Genomic DNA, 25,186 nt, shown 5'->3' with positions numbered 1-25,186 from the left:
GAAATAATTCTGAATGTAAATGGACTAAATGCACCAATCAAAAGATATAGGGTATCAGAATGGATTAAAAAAAAGAAGATCCTTCTATATGCTGCCTACAAGAGGCTCATTTTAGACCTAGTCTCCATGTTTCTAATGAAAATTCTGTCTTGCAGGTCATTGTTCCCTTATGGTAATGAATCTGGGTGCTTTCAGGATTTATATTATGTCCTTTGTATTCAGCATTTTAACATGCATTTCTTTGGGTTTACCCTGCCTGGAGTTGGCTCAGTTCCTTGAATCTATAGATTTATGTATTTCAGTTTAAGATGTTCCATTTGCAGTAATAACAAAGATCAAATACAAAGGAATAAATGAAATAAATATGTGAAGCCTATAGAGGAAAATTTTTAAACACTCATGAAAGACAGAAAAGTGGTTTTCAGAAAAGGTAAAGACAATTCTCTTTTCTTAGATGGAGTCAACATTCTTAAGATGCAGTTTTCTCTAAAGTGATTTATAAATTCATGAAATTTCAATAAAGACACCAAAAAGGTATTTTATGGAGCTAGAAAAATCTAATACTAACATTCATATAAAAAAATAAACATACAGAAATAACCAGGACCACACAGAAAGAAAAATTTAGGAGTCTAGCTGTAACAATCTTTAAAATATACCATTAAAACTTATATAATTTAAAATGTATTATTATATGCATAGAAAAATACAATACTGGCAATAAATATATAAATATAAAACCATAAATATAAAATATAAAACCATAAATAGATCCCAAATATACTTATTCAGTATATGATAAAGGAGGCATCTCAAATCATTAGGAAAAGCATAGACTTTTTAATAAATGGTAACGGTATAACTGGGTAGTCCTTTGGATAAAGATAAAATTAGACCCACATCTCACATGGTAACAAGAGTAAACTGCAAACAGATTAAGGACCTAAACATTAAAAAGGAAACCATACAAGTCTCAGAAGGCAACATGGGTGAATTCCTCTTTAAATTCGGTATAAAGTAAGTCTTTCTAACTATGTTTCAAAATTCTAAGACAATAAAAGGTTGATATATTTGGCTTTGTTGAAATTAAAATATTTGCATGCCTAAAAAATCATAAAAACAAAGTCAAGAGATAACACACACACTGAAAGAATATATTTGTATCATATACTACATGGATTGATATCTCTAATATATATGGGACATAGGATCAAAACCCTAATGGACAAATGGGAAAAGGACATGACAATGTAACTAATGGCCAACATTATAACAACTTAAGCAATACAAATAAATAATGATATAACTGCTGAATGATTTTAAGATTAAATTTATACATTAGTCCATACAAATACATATTAAAAACTGAATAAATAAATGGTGATAAAGGATAGATACTCCTTTAAGAATAATTGCAATTAAAAAATATAAAAAGGAAAGCAGGAAATAGAAAACCACTATTAGGCAAATACCAACAGTCATTAACGGTCTCAGACAAGATGTACTGACAAATGGAAAAATAAATAGGCAAAAAGTTTTAGAGAAGGAAAATATTGGCAGAGTCACAAAATACCCCCCCCAAAAAATACCTCCCCCAAGTTATGTATTACAAAATGAAGAAACTTGTAATTTCATTATAGTGAAAAAATTCAGCATATATTCAACCTTAAATAATTTATCAAGGTTAAAATCATAAATAAAACATCAAGAACATGACCATGTTGATGTGACACACCGAAAAGGACCCATCACTTCCACGGTGTTCTTGGCAAAAATGTAGAGCCACGTTCTAATCATAAGAAAACATCAGACTGAAAAAAGAAGAACGTCTTATAAAACAACTCTCTGGCATGTTTAAAAAGGTGTCAAGGCTATAAAACAAGGAAAGATGGAGGAATTATCCTAGGAAAGGGCTGACTACAAAGACAAGGTAGCTAACTACATGTGTTACCCCAGACTAGATCCTGAGACAGGAAAGGAATATTAAAAAGAAAACTGATGGAAACTGAATAAGGTCGGTAATTTCTTTAAAAATATGATACCAACATTGTTTCCTGTTTTTGATAATTGTACTGTGGTTACAGTTAAGATGTTAACAGAGGAAGATGAAAGGTATCTGAGAATTCTATGTACTATTTGTGCAGCCCTTTTATAAGTCTAAAGTGCAATACAGGAAAGTTTTGAAAAGCGTTTTATAAAAACCGTCCTAATAGTGACAGAAAGCAATTCAGTGTTACCGGAGGGTCAGGGAAGCAGGGAAAGGACTAACTACTACCCAGGGGCACAAGAGAACTGTTTTGGATGTTGAAAATATTCTATATCACAATTGTGTTCATAGTCACAGGACAGTATTCAGTTGCCAAAACTCACTGAATTACGTACTTAGAGTGGTAAAATTTTGTTTTATGTAAATTACACCTCAATCCAGCAGACAAAATAAAAAATTTCATATATAAATACAATCTTTAAAAACACGTGTTGGGTTGCAATTGCAATATAAGCAGAATGGAGAAACATCAAGTAAGATTATACATGCTCTTACCAGATTAATTAACTGCGTGTGTACCACATCTTCTACCAAAAGTGCCGTTTCATGAAGAGGCCTCCTAGCATCACCTAAAGAAAACCTGTCAAAAAAAAAAAAAAAAATTAAGCATACCAATATTAACGACTGTAAAACTAAGAAAGGCAAAAAGTGAAAGATATTGATTATCATAATCTGTTAATAAAGTACAAATTTTTCTCTCAAATAACAGAGTGGATGTACAATTCTCTATGGACAAAGAATTACATCTCTCCCAAACAAGCTGCAACTTCCAAAGAGAATACAGTGTTAGCTATGCTATTTCTTGATCTCTGTAGTCATTTTTAAGGGCACTTACTCTTTCAAATGGAAAATATTAACAACTACTTCATAATATTGGCCACTAGAAAACCATGTTACTGTATCTAAAGTACTAATAAAGGAACATACTAATAGCCATTTTGAAAATTATAAAAGCATGCAATGTAATTAAACAAGTAATGTAATTAAAAAAGCTAAGAAAAGCTTCTTAGAAAAATGTATATAAATGCCATAATTTATCATTTCTAATTATATACAAGCAGATTGTCAAGAATGGATTATTGATCTTAAAAGTACTTTTCTCAAGTTTCATATGGTAGACCAGATGTGCAGAGAATCCCTTCCTGGTAAATGACATTTGAAAATGCACAATACTATATTAACAAATTAGTTTGCTTTAATCAGTCTGCTTTAACCAGCAGTGTGGGAGATAAAACAGAAGGCTGATAAGATGAGAAAATCAGTTTCCCTGGATACGAGAGCCCTGGAGCCAAAATTTATTCTGAAGGCATCTAATTATTCATAGTAGTCAATAATCTGGATTTCGTCAAGTGTTGTATTCAAGATATAGCAAAGAATGCTGGGACCACAAGCAAGGCAGAAAATCAGTTTGAGGAACCAAATGCACAGTGATATCTGGTATGTGTGAAAGCCCTTTGCCTATCTTGCCTGAGGCTACGGGTGAAAGAACAAAAAATGTAATGCTGGTCTGAGGACAGACAAATGGAACAGAATAGAGAGCACAGAAATAAAACTTTATATTATGTACAACTGATTTTTGATAAGGGAACAACCAAGTTGTAAGAGATAGTCTTTCAACAACTGATTCAGGGAAACAAGATATCCACATGCAAAAGAATGAAGTTGGATTCTAACCTTGTACCATATATGAAAATAAACTCAAAACAGATCAAAGACCTAAATTAAACAGCTAAAACTATAAAACTCTTAAAATAAAACTGGGAAATCTTCATGACCTTGGATTTGGCAAAGGTTTCTTAACTAGGACACCAAAATAACAGGCAACAAAAGAAAAAATAAATAAATTGGAATTCATCAAAATTACAAACCTTTTATACATCAAAGGACAAGATGGTGAAAAGACAACCCACAGAATAGGAAAATATTTGAAAACCATAGATGAATAACCAGAATATATTTATAAAACTCTTATAACACAACAATAAAGAAAAAAATCCCAATTTTAAAATGGGTAATAGACTTGAACAGATACGTCTCCAATGAAAATATACAAATAGCCAACAGCAAATGAAAAGATCCTCATATAATCAGTCATTAGAGAAATGCAAATCAAAACCACATTGAGTTGCTACTTCAAACCCAGAAGAATGGCTATTACCAACAAAATGCAAAATACTAGCTAGGATACAGAGAAACTGGAAACACTGTACATTGCTGGAGAAAATGCAAAATGGTACAGCCACAGTGGAAAATAGTTGGGTGGTTCTGGAAAATGTTAAACACAGAATGAGTTTTTGACCTAGCAATTCCACTCCTGAGTATACACCTCCAAATAAAAATTGAAAAAAAGGATTCAAACAGGTATGTGTACACCAATGATCATAGTAGCTACATTATTCAGAATTGTCAAAAGGTAGAAATAACCAAAATCTCCATTAACCAATGAACAAACAAAATATATACATACAACGGAGTATTATTCAGCAATAAAAAGGAAAGAGGTTCTGATACATATTCCTGCATGAATGAACTTTAAAAATAGTATGCTAACTAAAATAAGCCAGACAAAAGTGACAGCTGTTGTATGCTGCGACTTATATGATTTATCTGGAATAAGATAGAGATAGAAAGTAGACTAGAGGAACACAAAGAGATTGGAGAGTTTTTGCTTAATGTGTAGAGAGTTTGCCTTGGATGAAAGAACTTCTAAATAATAAACAGTGATGATGACAGCACATTTTGAATGTATTTAATGTCAGAGAACTATATAGTTAAAAATAAGTAAAGAGGTAAATTTTAAGTTATGTATGTTTTACCACAATAATTAATATGGATGAAAAAAATTAACCAGACTAGATTCAGCTATAAAGATAATTAGGGTTCAGAACAGCATATCTTAGGAAATTACCCATAACACATCGTGGGTAATAACAAAATACCATGATCAATGTTGTGCCAAATATGATGACACTGTGGTGAAATGGATAAATTTCTAAAAGAAAAATACAAATGGTCAAAGCTGACTCAAGAAGAAATAAAAAACCTGAATAGTTTTATAAATTTTAAAGAAATTAAATCAGTAGTAAAAAATCAAAACCCAAACAAAACCAAAGCAAACAAAACAAACCACCTTACCTCATCTGTAATTTTGTACCCAACATGCAAAGAATAGATTATTCTAATTTGATACAACTTTTAAAAAGAACACAAAAAGACAGATATTCCCTAATTCATATATTTAGGCTAGTATAACCTGGGTTTCAAAAGTAAAAAAGGCAGAAAAGAAAGTAAAATTACACATATATTTTACTCATGAACATAACAGAAAAAAATCATAATTAAAGGGCTTGAATAAAACAAAAGGTAGAATGAGGGAGAATTCACTTTCCCTCCTACCCTGCACCTATGACCTCTTGGGAGCTCTTCATGATCAATTAACAGAAAAAGAGAAGACTCAGGCCCTGGTTTACATACCATCCTGCATGATATGCAGGCACCATCCAAAAGTTAACAGCCTGGAGCACTGCAGTCCCCTTCTGGAACATCACTTAAATATAGCGGCAAAGGGAAATTTTCCCAACGGGAAGAACTCCCAATGGGAAGAATAGAACACTGTCATCATTCAATGGGGCTCATGAACAAAGTGGTCATGGTGGGAGTGTCTAGTAACATGGACTTCCACTAATCAATGCCATCATTGTTATAGCCCCTGCTGAGTGCCCATCTGTCAGCAGCAAAGATCAACACTGAGTTTCTGAACTGGCTCCATTCCCCAGGGTGATCAGCCATCTTCCTTGCAACAAGTTGATTACATTAAGACCACTCCCATCCTGAAAATGAAAGGGTATGATTCTTACTAGAATAGACATTTACTCTGGATATGGATTTGTTGTCCCCACATGCAATGCCACTGCCAAAACTACCATCTGTGGACTTACAAAATGCCTATCTGGTGTCATGGTACTCCATATAGCAATGTTTGTGATCAAAAAACACTTTTCAGCAAAGGATGTGGTGTACTGGGTAAATGCTCAAAGAATTCATGAGCACTAGTCTTAACGTGTTCCCCACCATTATGAAGTAGCTGGTTTGACAGAATGGTGGGAATGGCTTTTGAAAATCCAGTTACAATGCCAACTAGGTGGAAATACCTTGTAGAACTGGGACAAGGTTTTCCAGAACACTTACACATCCTGTGAATCAACATCCAATATATGGTGCTGTTTCTCCCACAAATAGGATTCACAAATCCAGAAATCAAGGAGCAGAACAATAGTGGCAGCATACATTATTACCTGTAAAGACCACCAGCAAAATTTTTGCTTCCAGTTCCCATGACCTTATGATTTGCTGGCCTTGAAGTCTTTTCCAGAGGGAGGAATCCTTTCACATTTATTCCACTGACACAACAATTATTCCATTGAAATGAAACTTTAAGACTGTAGCTCAGTCACTTTGGATTCTTCATGCTTCTGAGTCAACAAGCAAAGAGGGAGTTACTGTGCTAGCTGGGATGAGTGATGTTGACTACCAAGTGGAGACTGGACTGGTTCGCCACAGTGGAGGTAAGGAAGAGTATGTCTGGAATACAGGAGATCTCTGAGGCTACCTCTTAGTATTACCATGCCCTGTTATTAAAACCAATGGAAAATTACAACAACCCAAACCAGGAAAGGCTATTAATGACCCAGATCCTTCAGGAATGAAGGTTTGGGTCATTCCACCAGGTGAGAAGCCACAACCAGCTGAGGTGCTTGCCGAAGGCAAAGAAAATACAGAATGGGTAGTAGAAAAGGGTAGTTACTTATACCACCTAGTCACATTACAAGTAATAAAAACAAGGACTGCAATCATTATTTCCTCATTTTGTTATAAAAATGTGTGTGTGTGTGTGTGTGTGTGTGTGTGTGTGTGTGTGTGAGACTACTGGGCAAATATTATTGTTTCCTTCCCTTCCTTTTTCCCTTATCATGTAACATAAAATGTACTGGATTAATAACATAATATTTAAATATTATTAATTTTACATCATAGTAAATGTAATACTTAAATTTAAGTTTAAATTTAAGAATTAACCTCATCTTCTGGGAAATGTGTTAACATATTTTCAGTTGTACAGTGGATAACTGTATCAAGTTTGGCAAAATTATGACCTTGTTATTGTCTTTATTTGGAGATCAAGAATAGTTTAAGGAGATGTATATGGGTGTCAAGGTGACATGGGGTAATGTTTAATTTTATATCTTAACCTGATTGGGCTAAGAGTACCTAAATATTTGGTTAAACATTTATCTGGACATGTCTGTGAAAGTATTTCTGAAGGAGATTAGTTGCTTGAGGCAAACTGCCCCCTCCAACATGGGTGGGCTTCATCCAATCTGTTGAAGGCCTGAAAAGAACAAAAGGCAGAGTAAGGGAGAAACACTCCCTCTGCCTATCTTCAAATTGGACCATCAGTCTTCCACTGTCTTTGAACTCAGACTGGGACTTACACCATCAGCTCTTTGCTTCTCAGGTTTTCATACTGTGTACTCCTCTGCTCCATTTTGGTTTTTGAATTTCACAATGTACATCTTTTTACTTTATGTATTATTAACAAATTATTATGGTGAGTCACTATTTCTACTACTTTTGTCTTTTAGCCTTCGTACTAGATGTATAAATGATTTACTTACCACCAGTGAAACATTTGAGAACTATGAATTTAACTGGTGGGATTTGTACTTTCGTATGTTTTCCAGTTACTAATTATTATTCTTTCATTTCTGCTTAAAGGAGTCTCTTGAACATTTCTTTCAAAGCTAGTCTAATGGTCATGAACTCCTTCAACTTTTGCTTCTCTGGAAAACTCTATTTCTCCTGCAGTTCCTAAGGACAACGTTACCAGGTCAACTATACTTGTTTGCCAATTGCTTTCTTTCAGCACTTTGATTATATCATGCCACTTCCTTTGGGTCTGCAAAGTTCCTGTGAAAAAAATTTGCTAACCGTCTTGTGGGGGTTCCTTCATATATAACAAATTGATCTGTGGGTTTTAAGATTCTTCCTTTGTCTTTAACCATTGACAATTTAATTATGATGTGTCTCAGTTTGGATTTCTGGATTCATCTGCTTTGGAATTCTGTGGGCATCATGAATCTGAATATCTGTTTCTTTCCCTTGGTTATAAAATTTTTCAGCCATTATTTCTTCAAATAAGCTTTTTACCCCCTTTCTCTCTCTCTTCTCCTCTGGTACCCTTATAATACAAATATTGGCCTGATTGATGGCATCTTCAGTTAAAGTATCTTTACTCTTTTTTCTTTTTGCCCTCTGATTAGATGAATTCCACTGCTCTGTCTTAAGTTCACTGATCCTTTCTTAGGGTTCATCTAGTCTGCTATTAAATCCCTCTATTGAAATTTTCAGTTCGGTTATTATATTCTTTAATTCTATGATCTCTGCTTTGTATTTTTTAATATTTTCTATCTCTTTGTTAAAATTCTCACTTTATTAATGCATTGTCCTCTTGATTTCAGTGAGCACCTTTATGACCATTATTTTGAATTCTTTATCAGGTAAATCACTTATATCAGATTCTTGGATTTTATCTTATAATTTTGGTTAGAACACATTTCTTTCTCTTTCTCAATTTCCCTTCATTCTCTGTTTTGATTTCTATGCATTAGATAAAATAGCCACCTCTCCCAGTCTGGACAGAATAGTCTTCTGTAGGGGATGAAACTTATTATTCAGCCCTAGTTCTTGGTTGTCTCTCTAAATATAACCTTCTTCGTTCTTAGAGACTCCTAGTCACTTAGGTAGACCAAGAACTATCAGTGTCCCATAGAAGAAGATCTCAGTCAGCACACTGATTTAGGCTGATTGGAAGCTGGACCCCGAGGCCATATATTTTAAAAGTATTTTAAAGTATTCAAAGAGCTTCCCTGAGGAAATGACTAGTAGATGTGTGTTTCTCTCTGTTCCCGCTGTGCTGAGCCCTGCGGTGATGGCTGGTTGAGAAGTATTTCCTTGCTTGCTAAGGTCCCATGGAAACAGCAACTCAAGATTTGTTGGCCAGCACTGCCAGATCAAGAGATGCCTCCTTTAGGCAACAGGCACAAAATCCAAGTCACCAAATGTGTGCAAGAGCTCTTTGCAGGTTGATACTCTTGAATAAGATCTGGCCAGAGGGAGAATGCAGAGGGCTCCCCAGTCTGTGGGGAGGTTCACAACCAGCCCCTAGATATGTACTAAATTAGAAGCCTGACCCTTAATCAGTAGTTTTTAAGATATGCAAATAAGGCCTCTTTCCAGGAAAGATGAGAAATGGGCATTTCTAACTGCTGTCTCTCTGTGCTGACCCCTGGGGGAAAAAGTCAATTAAAAACTTTATTTTGGGGGACCCAGAAATGCAAGCCCCAGTGGCCATCACAGCCAGCATGTCCTTTAGATGGCAGTCCCTATTGTGGTAATTATTTCACAATACGTGTAAATACAACCTTAAACTTATACAGTGATGTATGTCAATTATTTCTCAATAAAAATGGGGAACAAAACCTGCAGCCTGAAAATCAGGCTTCTCATTTAGCACATGCCTGCGGTATTCCCTCTGCCCCACTGTGGTTCACCAGTATCTCCATGAAAGGAGCATAAGCACATATCTAGTCATCCAGCTTTTGTGACTGCCATCTAGAGGACACAAAAACAACCAACCCAAAGAGGTCTGCACCAAGACATAAGGTAAATAAGATGGCCAAAAGTAGTGATAAAGGAAGAATTTTAAAAGCAGCAAGAGAAAGGAAAGAAGTGACATACAAGGGAAACCCCAGGGACGCCTGGGTGGCTCAGTGGGTTAAGCCGCTGCCTTCAGCTCAGGTCATGATCCTGAGGTCCTGGGATAGAGTCCCGCATCGGGCTCCTTGCTTGGCAGGGAGCCTGCTTCCTCCTCTCTCTCTGCCTGCCTCTCTGCCTACTTGTGTGTACTCTCTCTCTCTCTGACAAATAAATAAATAAAATCTTTAAAAAACAAAAAACAAAAAACAAAAAACAAAAAAAAAAAAAAACAAGGGAAACCCCATAAGGTTATCAGCAGGTTTTTCAGCAAAAAATTTGCAAGCCAGAAGGGAGCAGCATGATAAATTCCAAGGGCTAAAAGGAAAAATATCTACAGCTAAGAATACTCTATCCAGCAAGGCTTTCATTCAGAATAGAAGGAGAGATAGAGGTTCCCAGAAAAACAAAAGTTAAAAGCAAACTAGCCATGCCCCTGTCACACATGCCATCGGCCTATGGGTCCCAAATTCACAGTCCAGCCGACCTCCTGCCCTAGTGAGTACGCACGGCCTGCCACCTGCTCAATGCCAAGTCAACATGCCTTCACCTCAGATTGACGAGAACTCAAACTGACACTCTTTCCCTCAAATTCCACCCCTTGAGCTCGTTTGTGCACAAAAATGGGCACAATTATAATAGCAGAATGAAGCAACCCAGTGACACTAATTTTATGGAATATATAATGGAGAAAAGGAGTATGCTAGGCTGAGAACATTTCCAACAAGCACATCAAAGGACAATACATAGAGCATGATTCTGGTTCCTAAAAGAACAAACAAACCCAGGAAAAATAAAACGAGGCGAAATCAGAGAGGGAGAAAACCATAAGAGACTCAAACAAACTGAGGGTTGCTGGAGGAGAGGCGGGTGGAGGATGGGGTAACTGGGTGATGGGCATTAAGGAGGACACATGATGGAATAAGCACTGGGTGTTATATGCAACTGATGAATCACTGAACTCTACCTCTGTAAAAAGTAATACACTGTTAATTAATTGAATTTAAATTTAAAAATATGGAAACCTCCCCCCAAAAGAATGCAAACAGGCACCTTTCTGGGAAAGGCTGGGAGACAGGCCTTTCTGTCTGCTGCCACTGAGCTGAGCCCTGGAGGAAGAGCCAAGCTGAGTCCTTGGGAGTCCTGGCAACCCAGTTATGAACTGTTCTTTTTTTGCTATCATCTTGTGGACAAAACCCCACTGGCTTTCAGAGTTAGTTGCTATGGGAGCCCATCCCTCAGGTGGAAGTATTAAAACTTGGGGCACTGGATATTGGATCCAAACCTTTTGCTCTTCAGGGACAAGCTAGTTCTGAATTCCTACCTAATTATGCGTCACAGCACCAAGACGGGGTTTATAGCGAGTATGTCTCGCCCATTCCTTCCTGTTTAAAATAGATTTTTTTAAAAAATCTCATTTGCTTAGCATACGGGAGTTGCTCAACTGGTTTCTGAATTTTGTGCAACGGGAATTTTTCTGTGTATAGTTGCGGATTTGGAGTGTTCATGGAAGGAGATAAGTTCAAGAGGCTCCTATGCCACCACCCTAGACTGGAGTCTTGGAATTCTCAGGCTTTCTACTGACACTAAAATTTATACCACTTGTTTTCCTGGATCTCATGCCTCTGGACTCAGATTGTAACTTACATCATCAGCTCTCCTGCTCCTCAGCTCTTTGGACTTGGACTGGAAATACCATTGGCACTCCTGTGTCTCCAGGTTGGTGACTACAGATCTTAGGACTTCTAGCTGCCATAAGTGTACAGCAAATTCATTCTAATAAATCACTTTCATACACATATATACAAACACACATGTACATACCCTACTGGTTCTGTTTCTCTGCAAACAGGAAAATATGCCCAGGAAAACAAGAGTGGAACACATATCTACTAATGATAATAATTAACTAAAATATGAGAAGAAAAAAATTATCTGATCATCTCAACAGATACAGGAAAAACACTCAACAACTATTCATGATGAAAATTTTAGCAAACTTGGACTAAAAGGCATTTTTTTTCATCTGATTAAGACAATCTACCAAAAACCATACAGGAAGCAATATACTCAGACACATTCATACTCTTTGAAATTCATACCAGTATAAGGACTCCTACTACCCTACTTTCATACAGGTATCACATGCTTCTCAAAGGTTTACATTACACCATTTTGCTTATACAAAAGATCTATATTAGTACCTATTTTTGCTAATTTAGAGAAATCCAAAGAGGAAATTTGAGTTTATGACAAAGTAAAATTCATGTTCAGCATCTGGTTTACAAAAGACTGTTATAAATGCAGGGCACACCCCAAACAGTGAGAGTTACACCATGAAGTTCCTTTCCCAGAGACTACACTCAGCATCTCAGCATCAGGCTGCCATAGCTTGGAACTGTGTCTATGAGCATATGTTCTTTATCTGGACTTATTTTGTATATTCATTAGTAAAATGTATTCAAAGGTATTAGAAAAGCCTAAGTGAGGTTATTTTTCAGGTCTGGGAAAACTTAAAATGTTTTCCATATAAGTTAATGGTAATTATGTCTTACTTTACACCATTTTGGCTTAGAAAGGTTTCAAAGGAACACTCTACTTTTAGATTGGGGGGTTGAGGGGAACTTACAATATTTAAGACTGTAGCCAGAACATTAAGAGAAGAAAACATTTAAACTACATAAAGATTTAAAAGAGAATAAACTAAACCACTCTTATTTACATATAATCTGGGTATCTACACAGAAAATAAAAAATAATTGGAAAACAAACTATTTGATTTAATAAAGGAAGTTATTAGTATGTTTTTCAAATACAAGATCAATTCACAAATATCAACATCAACACAAAGGCAGAATGAACTCATTAAAACAGACAGCAGAGTGGTGTTTATAGGAGTCAAGGGCGAGGGAAATGGGGAGATGTTGCTTAATGGGTACAAACTTCTAGTTATAAGATGAGTAAATTCTAGGGATGTAACATACACCATGGTGATTATAGTTAATAATATTATATTTTACACTCAAAAGTTGCTAAGAGAGTAATTTTTAAATGTTCTTACTGCAAAAAAGCAATGGTTATTATGTGACATAATGAAGGTGTTAGCTAAAGCTATGTAACCATTTTACAATTATTTGCATATCAAATCAACATGTTGTGTCCCTCAAATGTACTCAATATTATATGTCAATTATATCTCAATAAAGCTGGTGAACTTTTTTCAAAATGCAAAGGCAGAAAATGCAATTAAAAAGAAATATAAATCGGTTCTAAACTTTTTATGAAAGAGCCAAGAGCCAAGAATAGTCAAGACACTTTTGAAGTGGAAGGATATGTCCTACCAGACTCATTATAAAGATACAGAATTAAGATGTATCTGTAACTGGTACAGGACCAACAAATAAACCAACAAAAACGGAAAGGAAGTAAAAAGCCCACATTAGAAAGTAAGCTCCACAGTGGCAAAAATCTTATTTTCATTGATAAATATTCAGTAATTAATTCTTTGAAAATCTGAACAAAGTTTCCCTTCCATTATTTAAATTATTTAATATCTCACTAGACAAAAAGTACAAAGTTACCTAAGTGAAATTACTGACTCAAAGATAAACAACAAATTCAATTCACATCTCTAGTAAAAAGAACACTTTAAAAATACTCCTTGTATTAATGTACATAAAATGTACAAATAATTATCAAATTTTACCTCATAAAAGTTAAATTTTTTCTACTTGAAATCATCATTAGCATAAACATGTAAGCTACCTAAAACATGTCAAGTGTCTAAAACTAAGAATGGGATTTGATGAGCACTCTATTTTAATTTTCAAGGTTGTTAGTATCTCAGCTTTAATTCCACAGTTTTTCTCAATTTTTTTCCCACACACAGAAAGCTATACATTGTCCTAGTGATTTTTGGAAAACCACCATACCTAGCTAGCCACAGTCACTTCCTTTTTGCTCGGTAATGTATATAATATTTTAAAGTCACTTAAGGACAAAATTCAAGTAACTGACACTTATAAAAATCTTTTGATTTTTTTTTTTCCATTAAAGACCTACCTTACTATTTCCTGATGCCTTGACTGACTTGTCCTGGGTCTGGTTCCAACAACTAGAGCCTGATACTCCATGCCTTCATATACTGCCTAGATGCCTCTAATAACACCAGTACTCTAGATCAGCCTCCACTAAACATCTTTCAGGAAATTGTCCTAAAAAGGCTATCCCTGCCCCGGTCTCCTGCAGTAACTTCACTGCTCTAACACACGAGCCTCCATTTTAGGAAGGACAGAACTTTAAGAACCATGGTCACAGCAAGCAGTGTAAGTCCAAAACAATCCTGCTGGACTCTACCTGATAATGATAGTGGCAGAGTCACCTACAGCCTACTTTCTCACCCAAACAAGATTGGTTTGATTCAATTCCAGGATCAGATGCTTCAGTGAGCACTAGCTCATGCAGCTAGCTCTGCAATTCCCTCATTTGAGTGCATAATGAAAGTACAAAATAAGCAAATTATTTATGACGTAAAGTTGCACTTCTTATTATGTACATTTATGCTCAGATACAGGAGGGTGTATGCTGAACAAAACCATAGGATATTGTTCCAAAAGGAAGAAGAGCTTAACACTCAGCCTTTCAGTATTTTTGTTATGTGTATGCCCAACACAGTCTACAGTTGGGGGCTATCCTTCAAACAGACATCTATTAGAGGAAAAAAAAAAAAACCTACTAATAGAAATCATGTAAGATAAAATAGAAGAACTAGTTGCAGAGACACTTCCAAAACACAAAAAATACATTTTTAAAACTATACATTGACTATTACTATAGTCACTATGTGTTTTGAAAAAATATGCTCTAGGTTAGTAGTTTTTGACATTAATTTTAAAAATAAGTAAAAAAAACAAAACAAAAAAAAGGAGGGAAGAAAGATGCCAGATATTTGTTATCTTACTCTAAGTTGAGCCCCTACTTGACATTTTGTTAGTAATTCATGCCAAGATGCTTCCCAAGTATATGCTTCCACTACCTCTGTAAATTCTAAAGCATTATTCAGTTACTAAAATCTTTAGCTTAATTCCAAATCCTACATAAATGTATATATATCTGATTATGTCCTCATAGACCCATAGTCCTTATACCCACTTACCCCCAACAGTGAAAGGCAATGAACCCCAAATTCTTTTAATGGTTTTAAACAAGAAAAAAAACTTTTTGAGCAAGCACATACCATATGAAATACTTCTCTCTTTTTAAGACACACACACACACACACACACACATATATATATATATAAAATACATAACATACATAAAATGCTTGTGTGTGTATATATATATATATACACACAAGCATTTCAAAGAAGGTAAAAATAAAACAAAAGGTAATTTTAAAATAAGTATTATTTATTGACATGGGAAAACTTTTTTGCCTTGATTAAAAATATATGTATTTTTTTAAAGATTTTATTTATTTATTTGACAGGGCAGAGGAGAGAGAGAGAGAGAGAGATCACAAGCAGGGGGAGCAGCAGGCAAAGGGGGAGGGAGAAGCAGGCTCCTTGCTGAGCAGAGTGCCTGACCTGGGGCTTGATCGCAGGACCCCGGGATCATGACCTGAGCCAAAGGCAGCCACCCAGGTGCCCCGAAATATGTATTATAGGCACCACAGACACTTGCAATTTGCCTAGGACTAAGAGGTTCTCCAAGTTATTCGCTACCAAATAAATCAGCTTAATTAATACTAAAAGGTCATGACATGCTTCTTACAAAAAAAAAAAAAAAAAAAAGCCAGAAGTTCCTTTTTTTTAAGCGAATGAATGAATAAAGAATAAAACTTGTATATTTACTTTCAATTACCCTAATTATTTCAGTACTTGGGTCCCAAAATAAAGAAACAAATAGCACATGGGAATCTATCCCTCCATTTGGAGATAATGCTTTTCCATTCATGAAGCTGAGGACAAAGTTCATGACGGGGATGAGGCACAGTTCCCCAGCTAAATCTCACTGTAGTCCTTGCCTACATGCAAGAAAATGAACAGCATCTACTGAATAAGGGGCCAGAGATGTAAGCCCAGAAAAACATAGTTCAGTGTCCATTATCAAACTAAGAAGATTACAGTAATTGCAGAAGTCCCACTCCATCCTGGCCATCAGCTGCAAAGAAGAGGAAGTCAGTTACAATGAAAAGAAATCAGTCCAGAAGTCTGACGGCCTGGTTCTAGTTGACACTCTGCCACTAAGGAGGACTGTAACCTTGGGCAAGTAACTTTTCTGGATGCCTCACTTCCTCGACAATGAAAGAATAGATTCATTATAAAGATGCCTTTTCAGATATTTGATTTTGGTGTATGAAAGTAGCTGTAAACCTTCCATCATAACTTATTTCTTTAAGAATTATTAAAAATTATGTTCTATTTTGTAAGAAAATGATATCTTACTAAATCAAGTAAATTGGATAAAAATCATGATATGAAGAAAGAAGAAATACATTTTTTAAATGGGTAGCACAGAACGAATTAAAAGAATAAAGCCAACTGGAGGAAGGGCAATAAGGCTACAACTTATTCCTTGTCCTGAATGTGGAAATCGTTCCCAAGAAACGTTCCACTGCCTCCTAAAGAAACTGGAAAACAACAACAACAACAAACCCCCAATGCTAAGTAGTCTTCGTATTTAAGACGTATTATTCTTCTTCAGTATATTTAATGAGATTCACTTTTGAGTCTAAAATATTTATGTTCAAATTTTCAAGCCCTGATTAAGAAGAGAGTGGCACAACTGAATAAATTTTAATTAAAGGGACTGTTTAATTAAAAAGATCCTTTCACAATGTATACGTGTATCAAGTCATCATACTGGGCATTTTAAATATCTTACAACTTTACTTGTCAATTATGCCTCAATAAAGCTGGGGCAGGGTGGTGGGGAAGAGATTGTGAAAAAAGAAATCAAAGAGGTAATTTTTGGTGAAAATCTGTGACAGAGAGACTGCTGGCCAGTGCCAGAGAACATGAGACCCATAAGCAGATCAGCTCATTAACTATCCAGAATCAAATATAAAAGAAAAGGACAAAGAGACGTTTCTTAACAGCCCTGTGTGCGTCTTCTTGGATGCTGAGTTGCTTTCAGTACTTACCACTGGCTACAAACTCTAATGTGGTTAAATTATTCTGGATGCTGTGGTTAAGTAATTGCTGTGGTCTTGGGAGCTAGTTATTTTTTTTTTTTTATTACTTCTGGTTTTTTGGACGTTTTTCTAACTCAGGTAATTAACGTTACTTTGGAATGGACACTGTGTGACTACTGCTTGGTGTAAGAAGGCCCTGGGTGACTTTCTGTCCCCAAAAGAAAGTTTCCTTTTTCCCTTCAAACCACTTATTTGATTATACTTTTATAGGGTAGGTATTACTATAATACCCAGGAATTTCTCCTAACTGGAATTAGAGTGAATAGCAGGCTACAACCCTAACATACACTCTAGTCAGCTAACCTGGCACTAGACAGCACATGCAAACACAGACATCATACTGTTTATGTCATTCTTACCCAATATTTGTTGAGACTGATTTACCCACTGTCCAAAGGGGGGAAAAAAGTGCAGATGTTTGACCACGAGCAGTCATTTAAGGCAATCAGACAATCATAAACACATGCAAATTATCCTTACTCTTCAATTTTTAATACATCTAACCTTCCTAAACTCTATAATTTTATCTACCTGTTTTTCAAAGAAAGAAATGAATTCACTTAACAACAGCTCTGAGAAATCCAAACTAATGAAGTAAATTAAAACATCAAATGAATACCTAAGACAGTTTTTTTAGCAGTGGTTTTTCCTCATTGCTTGCTCGAATTTTCATCAATTTCTCCACTCCCTTTACTATAGCATACATTCATATATCATTTAAATGAACTTTGAGAATATTATTAGAATTTTATAACACTGCATGAAATAACTATAAATATTTGAAGATATAAGAAAAGCAAGATTATAAAATTATTTGTGATGTAAAATTTACAATACCAATGTGAAAAAATATGGGAATTTTAACTATCTTTGTTTAGAATAAAACAAGAGTTAAAACTTAGAAAAAGCAAATATTTAAATAATCTATATGAATTAATCCACAAATTTTTACCAAGTGCCTATTATGTGTCAGGCACTGTTTATAGTTGCTTAGAATACAAAAATGAATGAAATAGATTTAAAAAAAAAAGTGGGGTTTATATTCCAATGAGGAAAGGATGCAAGAAACACTATTTATAAGAAGTTTCCAAATAAAAGATTTGTACATTAAAAAGACCATGTAGGAAAAAAGAAAACATCGAATCAGGAAATGGGAAGTGAGGGAAAAGGGAAGGGAGGCAGTGTGAAATATTAAAATGGACATTTCATTAATTTTTAGTTTTTTACTGAAAGAAATGGCCTTAAAAATGGGAAAGTGAAAAGATAAGTTAGAAAACTTTGTAAAAATCAAAGACTCACCTAGGAAAACTAATCTAGAATTACCAGAGCACAAAGCATGGAATGTAGATCTGAGAAGTTCACAAAAGCAGCATAATATCCCTATAAATTTCTTCTAAAAATTCATAGAGTCATTTCTCTTATATATCTTATATGTTTTTAAAAATTCTTTTATCTGACTATACCTGACACACAATGTTACATTAGTTTCAGGAGTACAACACAGTGATTCAATATCTCTGTATACATTATGCTGTGTTCACCACATTTGTCACCATATGACACCTATTATAATCCCATTGACTGTATTTCCCATGCTGTATCTTTTATTCCCATGCTTATCCATTCCAGAACTGGAAGCCTGCATCTTCCACTGATATATCTTATATTATTGAGAAGGAAATATCCCAAGTTCAAACCCTAATGCATAAAGCCAATGTTGATAAGCACTCCTGACTTGAGGAACAGGAAAGATAATAAATGAGAAGTGTATCAATCACTGAATTTTAGGTCAGGGCAGGACCCAAAAGATTATTTAACCCATTCTCCTGTTTTAAAAAGAAGGAAAATCTTTTTTCCTTCTTTTTAAAGAAGGTCAGAGAGGCTAAATAACCATCTCAGGGTCACAAACCACTCACAGGCAAAAGCTAGGCCTTTTATTTTGTCCAGAACTCTTTTTCCACAATACCATGTTAAATGTGCAAAAACTGTAACAAAATAGACAAATTAACCTTAAATGCCCATTTATCAAAAATTAAGATTAACAAAATAATTTTATAAAGGGAACCTGATGCAATTACTTTGTATAACTAAATAATTTTTTAAGGCTCTTAGAGAGATACATCATAGCATCAAGAAAGTTCTTTTGGTCCCTGTGGCCCTGAAAATATTTAATAATACAAGGACTTTATCTCATTATTGCTGAAATTTAAGTCAAAAATTAACATTCTATAACATTGGATATAGACACACTATAATCAAGAATTTCACCCAAATTTTCAAGCATATTTCATGGACTGGAAATCAGAGATTCAAGAAAGTTAAGAGATTTGCCCATGGCATTAGCAAATGGTAAGCTTCAGAATTACATGCTGTGATGTGAGACAGTCACTTAGAGATAGGTGAATTTGCACTACACAGGTATTTAGCAAATTGGCAAAAGGGATAAACATGTATCAGCACTTCCCAAATTGATGTTGGCCAGAAAAAAAAAGTATTCTGTAGTTACAGGCATTCAAGAAAGGGCTGATGACTTATTCTTCTCTAGATTTGCAACACATTACATGAAATACTAAGAAATTCTGCAGGAAAGAAACTTTTGGTTTTCCATGTACTTACTGTGTACGCAATCATTTTTCTAAGCCCACTTAGTTATACACCTCTGAAAATCATTTCAAGAAACGCTGACATAAGCAAAACAAACAAACAAAAATCTCCAATGTGACTGAAGAACTTTAGTGATGGGATTCCAAATGAGCTGCAGCCTAAAGTGTTAGGAACTTCAAAGTTTTCCAGTTTTAAACAATGAGATGATGCTGGTGGAGATAATAAAATCATTTTTTAAAAAATTGTTTACTTACTCACCAGGTATTTACTGTGTGTCTTTATCATGTCAGGCACTGAATTTTATAGTAGCCAAGAATTTCTAAAGTCCCCACAAATTAAGGATTTTTCTGTAGCCACGGTAATCAGCCACCAGTATTAAAGCTTGTCAGGGGAACACGTGACAATGGCAGCTCCCCACTGTGAAAGCCCAATCAAGAAGAGACTTACTCCAATACACTTGCCTCTTGAGAGCCAACTAATCCACAACAGTCCCATCCGGGTAACCTGTCTTCTACAGATGATGTCAAGCTCTAGAATACCACTGCTTCCTGAAAACTCTACTTAAGATCAGCTGTCCCCCCTGCTGAGAGATTGTGCCTTTCCTTTAGGATAAGAAACAAACAGTTATCTCTACTTCAGGCATGGAATGATGGACCTACTATGCTTTTCCACAGCATCTGAGGAAGTCTGCTCTCATAAGCCTGTGAGTCCGAACCTCCTCCTTTTTTCCCTCTTAATTTACTCTGGAAGATTTCAAAATCAACAGAAATCCTGAAATTAACAGTACAAAGGACAACTATATAGCTTTCACTTAGAATCACCAACTGTTAACATTTTGGCACATTTGCTTTCTCTCAAAATTATACATGCACACACAATTTATATACATATAAACATATACATACATACTTGTTGGTTTATCTATATTTTTCTTTGAACAGCAAACATTTTTTTTGAGTGTTTCACATGTGCCTGGTGTACTTAGATGAATTATATCATTTAAACTTCCTAAAACCTCAGTAACTCAGTATCACTATGCCTGTTCCTCCCCGTCTTAGAGAGAGCTATTCCATTAAAGTAAGTGAAATTCTGCTTGTTAATTTCCACACATTGGCCTAGTTTTGCCACCTAGACCTAGGTGAAATATCAAATCTACATTTTACATGATAGGTCTTCAAAAATATGAAGAAAGCTTGCTTAAAAACTTTTTAAACAATTTCACTGAGGTATTATTTATATGCCATAAAATTCACATGTTTAAGGTGCACAATTCAATGATTTTTAGTAAATTTAAAGAGTTGTGCCATCGCTACCACAATCGAGTTTTGGAATAGTTCCATTATCCCTAAAAGATGCTTCATGCCTATTCCAATCCCCAGCTCAGGGTGCCCATTAATCTACCTGAAGAAACCAGGTACCCTCTCTAGTCTTCCTCCAGATTAAAAACTCCCCACTTATCATTTAGGTCTCTAGTTGAACAGCATATCCCTGGAAAAACCTTTTTCCAAGTATTACCGCTTTTAGTCGTCACTTGAATAAGAGTAGTTCAGCATTTACTTGGTGAATATTTTATATATTGAGGTCCTGCCCAAGATCTCATTTGAAGAGAAAGACTCTAAAACTTTTAAGTTAAAAAAAAAAAAAAAAAGAATGAAAACCTGTAACTTAAGTCATGTAGTTGAACAAGTCATGTAGCAGATACAAAGCCCTGTAGCTAAGAGACACCCTTGAGACAACAGATCCACTAACCAATACTTGTGGGCTCAGAAAGGGTGAACTAACCATCACGCTGCCTCTGTCAGAACTTAAATTCTCCATCTCATCCATAAGAACATTTTGCTGCCATTTTGTATTCTACTGTCATGGCACTACTCTTCAGAAAGGGAAATTATTATACTCTGACATAAATTGAGAATTGATGTATGTTCCTACTAATTACAGATCCCAGAATTTTTGTTGAGATTGATGTCAAGTTCACCAGGGTATAATGACTAGAATCTCCCTTCCCCCACCATCATTTTTTAAATAAAGCAAACTCATACCAAAGTTACAACTTAATTATGCTTCCTTAAATAGCATTCTAGAAAAACCACCTGGTAATAATTAATACCACTGTTATAAATAATCTCTCTCCTAATGAATTTTATTTCCAGAATTTAATTTGTCACCCCAAACAATAGTTTTAGTCTCATATACTATACTATTGACTGACTAAGCCTATAAATTAAAAAATATGGAAAACAGTACAAAGTTGTTATATTACCAATTAAGCAACTAGGAAATTAATTGTGCAAATATTCATGACTGCCAACAGAAAAATACATAATATATTCCAGTTGTAGTACATAATACATTCCATTTGCTCTTTCACAAAGGGCTTCAGTTTCAATCAGGAAGTGTACAAGACAATTGTCTTTCTAGAATATGTAAACTGGACAATGATCAGTCACTTTTGTTCTGAGAAAATGAAGAAAAAGTTTATCTCCAGTCTCCACAATGTTCTTCAAATCAAAATGGAATTTAGTATGCCCAGAAGAAATGCATTTTAAGTCTATTCTCAAGAACATGGATAAAAAAGTGATAACATGAGAAAGATGTTAAGACTTAATTACATATAACAATTCTACTGAGAATAAACACACAGGATATAATGAATGATCTCTTGGTTTTACTATAGATTATACTCTACAACTTCAAAATTTTGGCATGTATAAATAAGAATCTTTTCTAGATGTTTATCCACACTATCGCTGAAACTCATATGTTAATCTTTATACTATGAAAAGCTTAGTCTGTATTTCTAGTGACTGCAATGAATAACATGCGCAGTCTTCTAAGTGTACCAAAAATATTAATATAAACACTAAGTAAGTCTATAAATTATGTACCTACCATCTATGCACCTACCAACTATCAGTCTGTATATTATTATGTATCTTCACAAGGACTAGTTGTGGTAGCAAATAAAAAACACTAATAATAATTAACATCAATAAAACAGTGGTTAACACCTAGGCTTAAAACCATGACAGAATCCTACAACTTCCAAACTCCTTTTGAAATCTGGCTTTTGCCTTTAATTCTAACCTTATTCCCTGCCATGCATCCTCTGTTCCTGTTCCTGTAGTTAGCTGACGACACAGGTTTCCCATCTTCTGGCCTTTGTATGTGAGGTTCTCTCTGACAAATATGGCCTTTGTTTTTCCTTCCATTTAACGAATTCCTTCAAAATTTAGTTCAAGGGTACATGTTTAAGAACTGTTCCCTAATCCCCAGTTTAATGTAGATGTGCCCCTGTGGTATAACGCACCGATGGCCCTAATACTCTTTACCACACACCAGTTCGACTCCCACTGCCAAGTAATTTTGAGTGCCTTCACACTATAACTGACAGCAATCATGTCATATGCTTTGGCCATAGGTATTGGCACATGTTAGCAGGCAGAGGCTAAGAAACACTGAAGCATTTCCATTTTGCTCTTGTATTCTGCCATTGCCATGAGGAAGTGTGCCCAGGCTAATCTGCTGGAAACTAAAGACAGAGGGAGCAGAGATGAGTCACCCAGGTTCTCCCAGTTGAGGTATCCTAGATCAGTTGAATCAGCTGATACTCAGACAGTTGACAAAACCCCATCAAGACGGCAGAGCTGCCTAATATACTATCCTAGACACATACACAAAAATGCTGCGGTTTTACTATTGAGGTTTTATGACTTTTTGTTATGTAGTATTATTGTGGCAATAAATAACATACCCACCCTCCTAGATGTTTCCATAGCACTTACCTATCATCACATATGTTACGTCATACTTTTATAGTGACTCACTTATTTCTCCTCCCCCTGGATTTTAGAGGAGAGAGCATGTCTTATTAAAATTTGTATTCTCAGCACCTAACACAATGCCAGTTGCCTGTGGGCATGAAATACATGATTGTGGAGAAAAGAAAGAAGGGAAGGGAGGAGAGTGGGGCAAAAGGAGGGGGGGGACAACAAAAAGAAGGGAAGATGGAAGGAAAAAAGGTGGGAGAGAGGCAGGCAAGGGTCAAAAGGAGAATCACGTTATACTTGTGATCTCTCTGTCAAATAAATAAATAAAATCTTAGGAAAAAAGAAAAGAATCACGTTAAAAAGAAAAACACTGTTAAGGAAAACATACAGGTGATGAAGAAGGGCTGTATTTGGATAGGATTCACCTCCCATCTGATTTCACTGGGATCTCGGATTCTTTTTTTTTTTTTTTTTTTTTTAAGATTTTATTTATTTGACAGACAGATCACAAACAGGCAGAGAGGCAGGCAGAGAGGTGGGGGGAAGCAGGCTCCCTTCTGAGCAGAGAGCCCAGTGAGGGGCTCCATCCCAGGACCCTGAGATCATGACCTGAGCTGAAGGCAGAGGTTTAACCCACTGAGCCACCCAGGGGCCCCGGGATCTCAGATTCTAAGGAGGCTTTCCCACGGTGTACAATTTCAGTGGGCATACACAGTAAATACTGGTAGTGCAGATTAAAACCTTAAGGCTGCTCAATGGGGAAAAAAAAAATCAATTCATAGGACTTGTCGATATAGTATTAGCAAGAAAGAGCCAATAACTGTAAGACTTTGGCCAACAACACTGGGTGGCATTAGGCTATGTAGTAGATACCAGGGCAGAGAATCAAAAGATGTATTGTTAGAAATCTTAACATTTTAATATACAGAGGAATAGGCAAAACGTCAAAGATGCAAAAGGAAAGGGCCCCCATTTCTGCTATAATTCCATACACATTTCCCATACCTCACTGCTTCTCTACCTTTGCCTCTACCTAGAAGGTTTTGCTGTACTCCCTCAGTCTGCTACCCCCTTCCATTACCTGTTTAATACCAGTATATCTTTTAAGGTCTTGATCAAATGTTTCCCCTTCTATGAAATCATCTCTAGTATCTATCCCAATCTACCCAAGAACAACTAATTATAGCCTTGGAAATACATGCATATTTATTAGCAGTAACTGAATGATAGTAAAGATCCAATCATTTTCATCTTTATGAAATGAAATAGCACATAGTGGGAACTAACAGATTTTTACTGAATGAAACAAAACCTTAGGGGAAAAAGCACTAAATTTTATTATAGTTGGTATGTTTTTGGGGACAGGTAAATTATTCAAAAGGTACCAGATGAATTTTTTTAACAGCAGCAGAAATTTAAAAAAGGAAAAAAAAAATCCATGAATCTGAAAGGACCTAAGATTTAAAATCAGTATAATAATAATAAGTTATGAGAAAATGACAGAGAATGATATTTTTAATGTATACTAAAGGGTGACTATTTGTAAGATACTACTGAACTGATTTAAATGTTGAGACAACCCTCTGAGATAGGTACTGCTATTATTTCCATTTTCCAAGATCTCATATTCAAAGAGTGACAGAAGTAGAATTTCAATTCTCAACCAATCTAACTGCCAATTCTAAAAACCAACACCCTGACTACACAATAATCTTGTCTTTCATAGAAGCTGAAGGAACCTCAGATAGAATTTAT

General features: G+C 35.4%; 1 protein-coding gene across 2 annotated transcripts in view; it reads right to left on the bottom strand.

Annotated features, from left to right (window-relative positions):
* LOC111147563 (SPT3 homolog, SAGA and STAGA complex component) overlaps positions 1–25,186 on the bottom strand; it is a 517,332-nt gene that overhangs the window by 247,567 nt on the left and 244,579 nt on the right. For both annotated transcript variants that reach the window (XM_022503666.1, XM_022503665.1), the window contains exon 3: positions 2,543–2,627. In XM_022503666.1, the coding sequence (XP_022359374.1) occupies positions 2,543–2,627 (85 nt within the window). The remainder of the gene's footprint in view (positions 1–2,542; positions 2,628–25,186) is intronic.

The sequence above is a fragment of the Enhydra lutris genome, unplaced genomic scaffold (assembly GCF_002288905.1).
Source record: "Enhydra lutris kenyoni isolate GAN:26980312 unplaced genomic scaffold, ASM228890v2 scaffoldscaffold17, whole genome shotgun sequence".
In the NCBI taxonomy this organism is placed as follows: Eukaryota; Metazoa; Chordata; class Mammalia; order Carnivora; family Mustelidae; genus Enhydra; species Enhydra lutris.
This window is presented reverse-complemented; position numbering and strand designations above follow the sequence as displayed.